This window comes from Gigantopelta aegis, chromosome 2 (assembly GCF_016097555.1).
Source record: "Gigantopelta aegis isolate Gae_Host chromosome 2, Gae_host_genome, whole genome shotgun sequence".
In the NCBI taxonomy this organism is placed as follows: domain Eukaryota; kingdom Metazoa; phylum Mollusca; class Gastropoda; order Neomphalida; family Peltospiridae; genus Gigantopelta; species Gigantopelta aegis.
The window spans coordinates 621,302-636,521 of NC_054700.1; the positions used below are offsets into that span (position 1 = coordinate 621,302).

Consider the following 15,220-nt stretch of genomic DNA (forward strand, 5'->3'; position numbering starts at 1 on the left):
CACTGTCGCGTTCTAGTTGCCGTCCAGTTTGGCTGAGCACTGTTTTCGGGTCACCGTCCGCCATTGTCTTCTTGTCTTGGTTTTCAAAACAGGTGGAGACATCACCCGGCGAAAGAGAGTCTGGGTTAGTAGCGGACATTGCGGGGTTGCTGATACCGGAAATAGCTGCAGGATTGGTCTGGTCGCTGATACCGGAAGTAGCTGTAGGATCAGTCCCGTCCTTGTCACCCTTGAAGACGTTCTCGAGGATCGTCCCAATATCTGACGGTAGATCTTTCCTGTTGGTCTTGGCGGCTGTTCTCAGAACTCTCTCGGCCTCGCCAAGTCGCCCCTTTGAGATCAACCACAAAATGGATTCAGGCAGGAGCCTGAAATAATGTTCACACTTTTAGATAGAGATTACCTATTTTATGTGATATATTTCTATTCTATTTTCATATTATTGATAATTTAAACTAGTTATAGATCAAAATTAACACAGGGGTCAGACGATGTCGGTATCTGGGGGTGTTTGGAAGGGGCAGTTTCATATTAGTTCGTCTTTTAACTGGGTAGCCAATGCATAATCTCCAGAGAGGGTGGGCAGTACCCCAGCTGCCCACCCGCGTCTGACACTTATTAATAAAACAAGACTATTTGTTTTATATAATATACTGAAATACTAATTCCATATTTAACAAATTAAGATTGTTTGCACTGTGTTTATTTTTTCGATCATATATTTAAAATGAGAACATATTAGCCCCTTTTAAATATAGGGACTGTAATACTCAGGTCTTTGGGAGTAACAAATGCAAACTAATTTGACTAGGAACAAACGAACTGGTTATTAGTTTGATATTCACTTCTGACGTACCAAGCATAGATGACTGTGAGAAAGCTGGGCAAGGAGATGAGCATCTCTATGTGTCTCCAGTCGTAGACGAGGAATCCGAACAGGGCAAAGGTCATCACCCCTGCCGACCAGAAACCCTGCATCAGGACTGACGGCGCCATGCGGTGACTGGACGGGAACATCTCGATCATCATCACAAACGCCACCAGAGACGACGCCTGCAAGCACAGAACGAGACCGTACCATGCAAGCGTTTTGGGGGCTGCCTTGTGCAGATATTCCATTTTGGAAATGCTAATGGTTCTGTTGTGAACAAACACTATTTTTGTTTTATGTCATTCGGAAAGCTTTAAGGGTACTTGGCCCGCAAAAGGAAGGTACTGTCCCCGTGAAAACTGAGTTTGCGTGTGTTTGACCAGGGTTATAGCATCCAGCGACCCCTGAAGGCGTTCAGGGGCGAGACGTAGCTCAGTGGTACAGCGCTCGCCTGGTGCGCGATTGATCTAGGATCGATTCTCGTTGGTGGGCCCATTAGGCTATTTCTCGTTCCAGCCAGTGATCCACAACTGGTGTAACAAAGGCCGTGGTATGTACTATTCTATCTGTGGGATGGTGCATATAAAAGATCCCTTGCTGCTAATCGAAAAGAGTAGCCCATAAAGTGGCCACAGCGGGTTTCCTCTCTCAGTATTTGTGTGGTCCTTAACCATATGTCCGACGCCGTAATACCGTAATTAAAATGTGTTGAGCGTCGTTAAATAAAACATTTCCTTCCTGAAAGCTTTCAAACAAATGGTATGGTAGACACTCAGAGGCCATTTCACGATATGCTGCATTGACCGTGTACATACCTTTTCATCCAGGGACTCCTGAACGCTTTCAAACAAATGGTATGGTAGACACTCAGAGGCCATTTCACGATATGCTGCATTGACCGTGTACATACCTTTTCATCCAGGGACTCCTGAACGCTTTCAAACAAATGGTATGGTAGACACTCAGAGGCCATTTCACGATATGCTGCATTGACCGTGTACATACCTTTTCATCCAGGGACTCCTGAACGCTTTCAAACAAATGGTATGGTAGACACTCAGAGGCCATTTCACGATATGCTGCATTGACCGTGTACATACCTTTTCATCCAGGGACTCCTGAACGCTTTCAAACAAATGGTATGGTAGACACTCAGAGGCCATTTCACGATATGCTGCATTGACCGTGTACATACCTTTTCATCCAAGGACTCCTGAACGCTTTCAAACAAATGGTATGGTAGACACTCAGAGGCCATTTCACGATATGCTGCATTGACCGTGTACATGGCTTTTCGTCTTTTTTGGTGAGCATCCTGTACATCTCAACTATGGACTTGACGGCTGTAGGCTGTGCTAATGACGGGTGCAACCAGTGGACTTGACGGCTGTAGGCTGTGCAAGTGACGGGTGCAACCAGTGGACTTGACGGCTGTAGGATGTGCTAGTGACGGGTGCAACCAGTGGACTTGACGGCTGTAGGCTGTGCTAGTGACGGGTGCAACCAGTGGACTTGTCGGCTGTAGGCTGTGCTAGTGACGGGTGCAACCAGTGGACTTGACGGCTGTAGGCTGTGCTAGTGACGGGTGCAACCAGTGGACTTGACGGCTGTAGGCTGTGCTCGTGACGGGTGCAACCAGTGGACTTGACGGCTGTAGGCTGTGCTCGTGACGGGTGCAACCAGTGGACTTGACGGATGTAGGCTGTGCTAGTGACGGGTGCAACCAGTGGACTTGACGGCTGTAGGTTGTGCTAGTGACGGGTGCAACCAGTGGACTTGACGGCTGTAGGCTGTGCTAGTGACGGGTGCAACCAGTGGACTTGACGGCTGTAGGCTGTGCTAGTGACGGGTGCAACCAGTGGACTTGACGGCTGTAGGCTGTGCTCACCTTTCGCGAACACCTGGTATCATCACTGTTTTTAGTGTGATTCATGAGTGCATGATATCACAGCCGTAAATATTCCACTGAGCTCTAACATGTGCCAGGGGTTTTGTTTGGGGGGTGGGGGGGGGGGGGGGGGGTAAGTCTTGGGAGTGGCAGTAATCCTACGGGCCGTGAAGAAGGGATGAAACATCCTGTCATGGATTATTTCGAAAGTGTTATAGAAGTCATAACATGACGATTATGAATTTGCCATTAGCATATTGAATACCGTATCTCTGTACAAGAATAATTCAAAAAGATGTTCTGATAGTCTTGCAGTCAAGGTGTCATAACTCAATGCCACATGTTTTGTCTACAGAGCAGAATCGACCCTGACCGCAATATATGGTTCCCAACTCCGTCTTTAGGAGGACTGCCACTGTCAGCATATGCGAGAATAATAATTTAAAAAATTCTATAGCTTACGTAAACAAATCGTTGTTTGGATGTCCCCGCGTATGTGCACTGAATAAAGAACTTTCTACCCTACAGATCTGTTGCTAAAATTATCTTGAGGGTGAAGTACCAAAGCCCGGCATAATACTGATTCAAAAAACGTTATGATAGGAGTTATGAATGTGTGGCCATACCTCACTGTCACGTGGAGGTGAGACGTAGCCTAGTGGTAAAGCAATCCCTTGAAGCGCGGTCGGTTTGGGATCGATCTCCATCGGTGGGCCCATTGGGATATTTCTTGTTACAGCCAATGCACCACGACTGGTATAACAAAGGTCAAGGTATGTGCTATTCTGTCTGTGGGATGGGGCATATTAAAGATCTCTGCCTAGTAATGGCAAAACATGTAGCGGGTTTCCTCTCTACTATAGCGGGTTTCCAATAGCTGATGATTAATAAATCAATGTACTTTAGTGGTGTCGTTAAACAAAACGAACAAACACTGTCACATGTTTTGTAGACATACAGACAGCTGTTCTTGACCATAATATATGATTCAAACTCCGTCTGTAGGACGCGTATACGCTACAGAAACCTTTCGTGATCATCGAGAGGTCTGGATGTGCGCACGCCTGTGCAAAGAATAATACTTCAAGCAAGTAAAGGTAAACAAGAGAAAAATATATTACTCAAAGTATGTTGAGATGGAATTACCTTTAATACTACTAATAATTGTATGCCAACAATGTGTTGAACGCACCAATGAAAGGCCAGTTTGTCTTGTTAAATTAATGAAATGATCCCCTATAGGTTGTACTATACCAAATAAAATCCTATATGCGACCATGTTAACGTTTGTTTTTAAAAACCACTACATGCAATATATCAAGCAAACTTTGGCACACAGATATCAGTACTACAACCCCTACGTTAAAGGGACAGACACTAGTTTTTAAACACTGAGACATATTTTTCACTGTTAAGGCCATTTTTGATCAATGAAATAAGACATTACTTCGAATATATTGTTTAGATTATCCATTTCCGACATCCGACGTGTTTCAAGTCATCCTAGTGTTTCTAATACAAAAACAAATGCATTTTTCATATTTGAGAAAACGCACGTGCCTCTGAGAAGTAACGGTTATGGAGAGGTGCTATGGTCTATTTGTGTAGGGTATTTCCCTGTTTTAATGTCACAGACTCTTGGTTCATTCTATTGTAACTTTATGTAAATGTGTTGCAGGCTTATAGATAAACTGCAGTCAAGTCCAGTTCACAGACTCTTGGTTCATTCTATTGTAACTTTATGTAAATATGTTGCAGGCTTATAGAGTCCAGTTCACAGGCTGAGACTAGGGTCTGCGTCTTTAAGTATTAACTGAAGAAAATGCTACCTTTTACAGCTCATGTTCGATACAACCGGATACTTTCATAACACCCTTAGTTTCGCATAAAATTTTAGTACTTTTTTATTACAGGTACTCCATACATGTTTCAAGCACATGGCTACTTCACACAGTGGTACCAGATAAAATTGCAGACTTGTTTTGCCCAGATGAAACAAATATTGTTCTACAACAAACACACTCACATTTATCACCAATGGCAGGACTTGTGACAGTGTGGTATTAACTGATCTATCAAATGTTTGGTGCACGAAGAAACCCGACACCTCTATGCGAAACGAACCTGCGCTGTACTCTCGTGTGGTGACGTAGAGCGAAGTGTGTGCCCACGTGACACGCTGGTACTGGTTAACAACATGTAAGTTTGTCATGTCATGATTGGACTCAGAATAATGAAATTAAACCAATGTGGCATCAGATTTATGAAACAAATTGTATTTGACACACAGTAGCTGGCTACCATTTAGTTGTCGACGATTGCCGAGTTATCACACACAGTGACTCCCCCACTACAACATATCAATAAGAGGGGGGGGGGGGGGCTAGAGATTACTTGTGCTCAAATCACCATTCTTTGTTGTACTTAATTTCGTGCTTATATACAATTAAGATTCAAACACGTTGTCTATGGGCACACATCTCAGCTTTCTGGGCTGTCTGTCCAGGACAGTGGGATAGTTGTTAGTTGGTCAGTGGTTAGTAAGACAGAAGAGGGTGTAGTGGTCTTACCAGTGAGTCGTTAAAAGTCGCTCTGGGTAGGAGCCGGTACCGAGATGCGAACCCTGTACCTACCAGCCTTATGAACGATGGCTTTAGCCACGACACCACCGAGGCGGGTTTTCAACTCACCATATTGAGCGCTCCAATGAAGAACCTTAGCGCGGTGAACGTGATGATGTTGTCCGCCCACGCGACGCCGAATGCCAGCGCGCTCTGAGCCCAGAAGTATCCCAGCATCACCCACTTCCGGCCGAACCTGTCTGAAAATGGCGTCAGGAGAATGGCTCCCACAGTGCCCCCCGCCATGTACACGGTCGTGGACAGCCCCGCCAGGTAGTTTGATCCGCACACTAGGTCCCACTGAAAACACGAAGTAAATCATAAACTAGAACACGTTAAAGTTTTGTTTAACGATATCACTAGAGCACACTGATTTATCAATCGTCGGCTACTGGATGTCAAACATTTGTTAATTCTGATATATATAGTCTTATAGAGGAAACACACTACATTTTTCCATTAGTAGAAGGCATCTTTTATATACACCATCCTACAGTGAGGATAGCACATACCATTCGTGGTGCACTGGCTGGAATGAGAATAAGCCCAGTCGGCCCACCGATGGGGATCGATCCTAAACCGACCGCTCATCAGCCTAACGCTTTACCACTGGCCTGCGTCCCGCTCCTCTCGTAAACAAGAATGGCAAATCTGTGATGGCTCACACGTTCTATGCCGAACAGTGAAACCTATTAGAATATTTTTTTAAGAAGCTGATAGGGAGCATTTGTCCAACAACACACTCCTTCTGCATTTTGTAATATACTCCATAACTTCATGGTGATGACGATGATGACGACGATGATGATGATGGCGATGATGATGACGGCGATGATAATGACAATGATGAATATGATGATGATAGTGATGGCAATATTGGCAGTAATAATTTTCAGAATGGGCCACATGTGTGATGGCGTCACTGATGATGGTCATAACAGTGAAGATAATTATCATGATTAGTATTTACCTTATAACGATACGTTTAGTGTTCTGTTCTGTTATGGTGGAAAGGTGGTGGTGGAGGGGTTCTGTTTTCACTGATGTCTTCTGCATGGTTGATGGTTTTAGTTTTGTTGTTGCTGCTGTTGGGTTGTTTTTGTTTTTTTTTTTTTGTTGTTTGTTTGTTTGTTTGTTTGGGATTTTTATTTTTATTTTATTTTTGATATTTGTTATTGTTGTCTAGGGGGGGATTTTTTGTTTAGGGTTTTGCTTTGGTTTTTTGGTGTGTGTTTTTCTCTCACCTCAGATACAAACGACGTTCTGCCAACATCGTCCCACAAATACGTCCATCCATCATCGCAGGGTTGTGTAGCGTTGACGTTCGTAACCCCACTTGTGGAGTTGTCGCTCAGACTGAACATTGTACACTTCTCGAGAACCCACACCCCGTCCGTGACACTTCCTGAAATGGACTCGTTAGCCGTGGAGTTGGGCGGCACCCGACAGTGGTGCCCTGGTTCGAATCCTAGGTAGATAGGTGCAAACGTGAACCAACATCCGCTCATGTACACCAGACCAGTCTCCACGAAAACCAGCATCTGGAACCTGCCGTAACCGCCGAGGAGGGTCAAAATGTCGTCTGACGTCATCGTTGACAAGAAGAAATCTAGGCACCTGTCAAAAAATGCTACAAGTATTATGTTGTGGATTTTATTTTTATTTTTTATTTTTATTATTATTATTATTTTTTTTATTTTTTTTTTTTTTTGGGGGGGGGGGGGTGTCCAAACATGGTTAGTAGAAGAAGGAGTAAAACGTACAGTATCCAGGGATGAATTTTTTGTTCTTTTTAACGACGTCACTAGAGTACATTGATGTATTAATCATCGGCTATTGGATGTCAAATATATACTGTAAGTCTAACAAATATAGTCTTAGATGAAATCTGCTAAAAATTATCGCATTAGTAACCAGGGTTCTTTTATATGCCCCATCCCACAGACAGGATAGCACATGCCATGGTATTTGATATACTAGTCGTGGTGCACTGGCTGGAACGAGAAATAGCTAATATTGTGGGCAGAATTACGGAAATATGTGATGAAAAGATTTCAGGCCTGTTCAGTTTGCTCGAATATCTCTATGGTTTTTGCCCGAAATGTAAGGATATGCTCAAACACGGGGGGGGGGGGGGGGGGTGCCCTCACCCCTCACCCCACCCCACCCCCACCCCTCCCCCACCCCGGTCTGGTGCGTTTATGGCTAATGTGGAAGCTACTCATCAAATTCCTAAACTTTGTTCAATGGCTGTCAAGGGAAATCACCTTACCACATGTCATGCTGTTTGTGATCAGGCTGATTGTGACTCGCTACTTGAAGATAAAACCTGAAGTAGACTACCATGGTAAGATGAATCATGAAATTGTTCCAACAACAATGTGTGCCTTCTTTGTCAGAGCCCTTTATCATTTCCATGGATAATGCTAGTTATTGCCTGGCTCCCCCGCCCCAACTCCCCCCCCCCTTCCCCCCATCCCCGTCTTGTACGCATATACACATAGCTCGCAATAAAAACGGTAAAATGGCCACCGCTGTGAGATAAATATGACTTGCTTTCAACTCTATCACATCTACAAATTTCTTTGACACCGTTTATGTAGGCTGATGAAGATAGAAGAAAGAAAGAAATGTTTTATTTAACGACGCACTCAACACATTTTATTTACGGTTATATGGCGTCAGACAGATGGTTACGGATCACACAGATTTTGAGAGGACACCCGCTGTCGCCACTACATGGGCTACTCTTTCCGATTTGCAGCAAGGGATCTTTCATTTGCGCTTCCCACAGGCAGGATAGCACAAACCATGGCCTTTGTTGAACCAGTTATGGATCACTGGTCAGTGCAAGTGGTTTACACCTACCCATTGAGCCTTGCGGAGCACTCACTCAGGGTTTGGAGTCGGTATCTGGATTAAAAATCCCATGCCTCGACTGGGATCCGAACTCAGTACCTACCAGCCTGTAGACCGATGACCTAACCACGACGCCACCGAGGCCGGTAAAGATAGAAGAAGACTTTTAAAAAATAAAACAATTTGACAAGAAATAAAATATCACCTGTTATGGTCTCTCGTCACGACGTCAGTGACAAGAAATGAGTAGAGCGTCGACTGATTAAGATTAGATTAGATTAGATATGTTTTAAACGTGCTCACATACCTCTATGGTTTCGAGCACGCCTATCCCCAGTCCGGCCTCCGATATAATCGGTGGTCTGACACGGGGCAGGAAAAACCTAACTATAATAAAATTTTGACATTTTAAACTGGAGGTCAAAAAGAGTAAATATATTATGTCGACATTAATAATTTTGAATGCGTTCCCAAAAGAAATACAGAAATCCCTACTCTACACCTATATAATTATTTAAAATTAACGCAAATTTAGATGGGGAAGTCTAAAAATAAAAATACAAAAATAGTAATTTATTTAAAAAAAAAAAAAAAATTATTTAGTCCCCAGAGGCAAGGGAAAGGGTTGGGGGTAAGCCCGGCCCACAGAAAAGTTATATTAAATTTAATATTTATTTTAAAAGATTACCAGTCGTATTTCGGGCCTTGGTGTGACCAGGAGGAAGGGGGGGGGGGGGGGGAGGGGGCGAGAAGGGGGACCGGAACTTTCACAGAAACCTACGGCCAAACCGCCTACGCCCTATGGCCCCAAATAACCTAACCACCGGCACCACAACCACCCCCCCCCCCCACCCCACCGTGTCCAACCGCAGCTCGATCCAGTCATGGCAATCATTTGTAGAAGGTCACTAGTAGAGTGACCTAAAGCTTTAGTAGAAGGTCACTAGGAGAGTGTCCCAACCCAGTTACCTGCCCTGTTGAATTATATAATTGTTTAATTAAAAATTTAAAACATAGTTAAAATAATGATAAAAAATATGAAACAGATTAAATGAGCGAGCATGCCAGTATTAAACCTACATTATATTATATTTTATTTTATTTTTAAAATAGATATTAAATAAATTAAAAAAGACGAACTATATATAAGGTGCAGTTTCCGGAACGGGAAGGGGATTACTGCCAGATAAGCCTCCCCCCATAATCCGAGCAACAATCACACATTCAATCATACAACATATATACATTACACAACAAAACAAGACAACAAAAATTAAAAGTAATCGGCTAAAGATAAAACCCCGCCCGCCCCCCCCCCCCCGACAAAACGGGGGGCAAGGCGGAGAAACCCCAACCAATCTAATACATTACATAACAAAACAAAACAAAACAACAAAAATTAAAAGTAATTGGCTAAAAATAAAACCCCGCCCGGCCCCCCAAATAAAATGGGGGGCAAGGCGGAGAAACCCCAACCAATCTAAATATAATTTATTAAAAAAAAAAATATATATATATACACACACACACACACTAAAATGTGGGGGGGGGGGGGGAGGCAACGGGCATACAAATCAAACAAAGTAATATACAGTTAAAATTTATTATATATTAAAAACTACAATAAACAAGTAGCCAAAAAGATTAGCCTATAGATACCCAGTGTTATCCCAAGTATAACCCTAGAATCGTACAACAACAAGGTGAGAATTACCCCTAGCTTACGAATTTAGACTGATTAACAATCCCCTTTCACCCTACACCCCATCTCATTATTCACTGAACAATCAGTGTTGCCATGACGCTAACCAGTCAGTATCAAACAACGTAGGGCCGGAACAACCATAAATGTGTATTATAAAACAGGAACAAGCAATATAAACCGTATACATGTATATACAGTTTGTTTAACAACATACGATTAAAGATATATTGAATAATATCCAGAGAGAATACAGTAGGGGTCGACAGAAACGTACGGGCTACCATTTTTGTAGGAGGTGGCCAGTGTTATATTGTGTAATTATTCATGTTTCCCCATATGCCGTTGCCTAACGGCCTAGGTGTAATAAAGCTCTGTTCTGTTCTGTTCTGCCAGAAAGAAATGTTTGGGTATGGCACTATGGAACTGAATGCCTGCCTCAGTTTAGGGTTAGGGTTTTAAAAAAATAATACAGTAATGATAAGAGTAATTAATTTTGTCAAAAGATTAACTTAAAAAGAAAAAACAATCTGCAAAAAATGTGGGTACGGCGCCATACCCGTTTGTCACCTCCTTACAGCCGATATAAATACTGCACCCGGTTAACATTGAGGTTAGGTAGGCCTATAGGGTTAGAACCATACAAATATACTCTCCCAAAACATTTTATTTACGGTTATATGGCGTCAGACATATGGTTATGGACCACACAGATATTGAGAGAGGAAACCCGTTGTGGCCACTTCATGGGCTACTCTTTTCGTTAGCAACAAGGGATTTTTTATATGCACCATCCCATAGACAGGATGAAATTATTTGCTTGTATTTTTAGGGGCATGTTATTCAAGATATACCTTTTACATCTCAAAACAAAAATTAGTAAATAATTTAGGACACTGTAACTCTGATACAACTATTTTCATAAAGTGTCGAAGTAACAATTGATAGTCCTGCACCAGCCTCGAGGTGTCGTGGTTAGGCCATCAGACATACGGCTGGTAGGTACAGGGTTCGCAGCCCGGTACTGGCTCCCACACAGAACGAGTTTTAACTACTCAATAGGTTGGCGTAAGGCCACTGCACCCTCTTCTCTCTCACTAACAACTAACAACTAACAACTAACCCACTGTCCTCGACAGACAGTTCAGATAGCTGAGGTGTGTGCCCAGGACAACGTGCTTGAACCTTGATTGGATATAAACACACAAATAAATTGACATGAAATCAAATCTGATGGAATGGAATGGAAACTCGTTTACCGTGCCCATATCCACGAAGGTTCAGGCACGCCCACCACGGATCCGACCTCTGATTTCGCCAGTGAAGGGTTCCGTGGCAGGATCTGATGGAATGGAATGGAAACTCGTTTACCGTGCCCATATCCACGAAGGTTCAGGCACGCCCACCACGGATCCGACATCTGACTTCGCCAGTGGAGGGTTCCGTGGCAGGAGGGGGGGGGGGGGGGGGCAGAATCTGATACTACTTTTTAATACCTATCGCTCTTAAATACTTAATGTTGTTGTTTTCTCTATTCTCTTACGAATGTTAAAAGAGTTAAACCCTGACGGCCCACCTGAACTAATTCTGTTATACAACAATCACTGCGTACAGTGAGAATAATTAGTAACACGTCAAACCGTCTCACCTGTTAGCTGGTGATAATCTCCGTTACCTACCGTGTTCAGGAGAAGAAATTCAACGGCAATCGAGATCTCGGTCACGGTCACAGCTTAGCGAGGTCAGTCACTGACCCGTACAGAGACACTCAATGGAGCATTCTCATCCGTTACCTGGTCGTATACTGAAACAATGTATTACGCCCTATATGAGTTAAACCTGTATCAAGGTCACCACAGGGCTGCACTTAGTGGGAGCGCAGGGGACGTTACACCCGTCAACACTCACCACCCCCCATTTATTTATTAAAACATTATTTTTATTTTATTTTATTATTGTTGCATGTTTGTTTTTTTGTTTTTTTGTTTTTTTTTCTTGTTTTTTTTTGTTTGTTGTGGTTTTATCTCCTCATTAAGCCATTATAATATTATGTATATCTTGTTTCGGAAACTTACAGTTCCGGCCATTTATGTTATATATTATTGTATTATTGTATTATTGTATTACACACAAGTATTACACACAATTACTAGTGTAATATCGGTGTGACATGAGCGTGACGTAGTCACTTGCTGACCCAATTCGTCGAAAAATAACGAGTAATAGGACTTGACATCTGCTTACATCTGCGTTACGGCTTGTTTGCAGTTGGTTTCTAATAAATAAAATACCAAACTAGCTTGCCTGTCATACCATTTTTATAAAACTCGTGAACAGTGTTGGTATCTGACGAGCGAAAACTGTTCACTCATTTCATAAAAATTATATGACAGGCAAGCTCGTTTAGTATGCTATATGTATTAGATAGGGTGCTGTAGGGTGCTGTAGGGTGTATTGTTATTGTACAAAAAAAAGTGAAATTAAACAAAATAGTTTTGACCCCCTACTCCACCCCTTTCACACGCGCCTGTTAGACAAAATATTACCCTAGTTATCATTACAAACCTAAAGCTGTGTGTTTACAGCGGGTGGCCTTGTATGTTCTAGGATTAGTGTACAGTGTACCGTTTTACAAGATAAAATCACCACTTGGCACCTGGTGAACCATCAATGTGATGGTGTAAACCAAACTTAGGAAACCAGTTTGACCTTGCTATATGTTTACTATGTTCATTATATGCCGATGGCACTGCTCGAATAGCTACCTCAGCAAATGACCTACAACATACATTAAATATGTTTTACCAATACTGTAACAAATGAAAACTAAAAATAAACATTTTAGAAACCAAAGGTAATATTTAATGGAAATGCTGAAGATTATAAACATAGCATTACGCTATTAGTAAATGTTAAAGAATTAGCAAATTAAATAATTTTCGAACTACCAAGATGCAACTTAAACAACAAGCAACTAAAGCTATGTACTGTTTATTACGAAAATCGAAAGATGACAACCTATCAGTTGAATGTAAACACAGAGGGTCGTATTTACAAAGCCTGTTTATGTCTTACACGCGTAACTACCTACATTTACAAGGCTTAAACACCTGTTTATGTCTTACACGCGTAACTACCTACATTTACAAGGCTTAAACACCTGTTTATGTCTTACACGCGTAACTACCTACATTTACAAGGCTTAAACACCTGTTTATGTCTTACACGCGTAACTACCTACATTTACAAGGCTTAAACACCTGTTTATGTCTTACACGCGTAACTACCTACATTTACAAGGCTTAAACACCTGTTTATGTCTTACACGCGTAACTACCTACATTTACAAGGCTTAAACACCTGTTTATGTCTTACACGCATAACTACCTACATTTACAAGGCTTAAACACCTGTTTATGTCTTACACGCATAACTACCTACATTACAAGGCTTAAACACCTGTTTATGTCTTACACGCATAACTACCTACATTTACAAGGCTTAAACACCCGCCTTTAAGAAAAACAAACTTCGTAATTTCGGCCCAAAATGTTTGACTCCATTGTTCTCCCAATCTAGGGATGTGGATATGAGAAAACATTATATATATTTGTATTCAATTCTTTTCATATCAGTTTTATTAGACACATCTTACAGCAACCCCGTACTTCATGCTATATGGTGAGTAGATTGTCCAAAGAAGAAGAATTGTTTGTTACTGGGCACGTGTTCACGAAAACGAAACAAAATGGCTGCACTAGTTAGCAGGAATAATCACGGGTTTTTTTTTATTAATTCTAAAATTACGCGTTTTTCATTTTTTAAAGTGTCAGTATGTGTTGGTGGCCCGGGTATGCATCTTTCCAACACGTAGGGCTCATATTTCACTTGAGTTCTCCTTTAAAGTGTCAGTATGTGTTGGTGGCCCGGGTATGCATCTTTCCAACACGTAGGGCTCATATTTCACTTGAGTTCTCCTTTAACAAGAAAAAGGGGGCGGGATTTAGCTCGGTTGAGTTCTCGCTCGAGGTGCTTGCGTCGCAGGATCGAACCACCTCAGTGAATCCATTCAGCTGATTGGGTTTTTTCTCTTTCCAACAAGTGCACCACAATTGGACAAAGGCCGTGGTATGTACTTTCCTGTCTGTGGAAGTGCATATAATAGATTCCTTGCTGCATTTGGAAAAATGCTACGGGTTTCCTCTGATGACTACGAGTCAGATTTACCAAATGTTTGACATCCAATAGTCGATGATTAATTAATCAATGTGCTCCAGTGGTGTTGTTAAACAAAAATAAACTTAACAAGAAAAAAGTCAGATTATATAAAGAAATTTATACAGAGCCGGTTTATCCCAGTAGCACACGTAGCACACGTAGAACGTGCAACGCTCTCCGCGCTTCAGAGCCTCCGCGGTGATGTGTACATTTATTTTTTCCAGGTCATTCTTTCTTTCCCTCTCCCCGAGGGAGTTGCAAAATATATATCCAGGGAAGAGGGGCCCCCGCTGTTATTTGTGCTACAGGCCCCGCGGATCCTTAAACCGGCTCTGGATTTATAAAGCATTCCTTGTGGTCGGGCTTTTTTCCCTCAGCTGTTGGTTTAAACAGACATTACTATTACGAAGACTCTAGCCTGAACCGTAACCTTTCTCGAACTCCGAGAATAAAGAAAGGAATGTTTTATTTAACGAAGCACTCAACACATTTTAATTACGGTCATATGGCGTCGGAAATATGGTGAAGGACCACACTAATAATTAGAAAGGAAACCCGATGCCGACACTCCATGGGCTACTCTTTTCGATTAGCAGCAAGGAATCTTGTATATGCATCATCCCACAGATGAGATAGGCCCTAGAATACATACCACGGCCTCTGCTAGTCTACATCACCGACCAATCTAATTAAAATTAGCTCCACTATTACATGTGGATCTAAAGACAGCCAGTTAGAGCTCATATCCACCAATCAAAACCTTACTTGCAGAATACTGCCAGTGATTTAAAACTAACTGCGTAGTCCCCAATGTCCAGGTAACATTTCGTCTGTAAATAATAATTTAAATATTGACCAATTACACTTCGCCTTTTATAACGTTATTTGGGAGCATACAAAGTCTAAAAATATCGGGCGAGTCTATTTTAGTGGCCGCAGTACAGCGAACCATACCAATACGTACGGGGTGGGTTATCAGTCTTCAATTTTACATTAAAAATTATTTATTTATTTATAAAATTTAAAAAAACTAAATCAGTCTTCAGTTTTACATTACAAAT

General features: G+C 42.0%; 1 protein-coding gene across 1 annotated transcript in view; it reads right to left on the reverse strand.

Annotated features, from left to right (window-relative positions):
- LOC121379447 (organic cation transporter protein-like) overlaps positions 1–7,108 on the reverse strand; it is a 14,036-nt gene extending 6,928 nt beyond the window's left edge. The window contains exons 1-4 of the mRNA XM_041508094.1: positions 6,625–7,108; positions 5,450–5,680; positions 857–1,053; positions 1–368 (exon numbers count right to left, since the gene is read on the reverse strand). The exon at positions 1–368 is cut by the window's left edge and continues 142 nt beyond it. Coding sequence (XP_041364028.1) covers positions 1–368; positions 857–1,053; positions 5,450–5,680; positions 6,625–6,972 — 1,144 coding nt within the window. The 5' untranslated portion in view covers positions 6,973–7,108. The remainder of the gene's footprint in view (positions 369–856; positions 1,054–5,449; positions 5,681–6,624) is intronic.
- Positions 7,109–15,220: the final 8,112 nt, after the last annotated feature.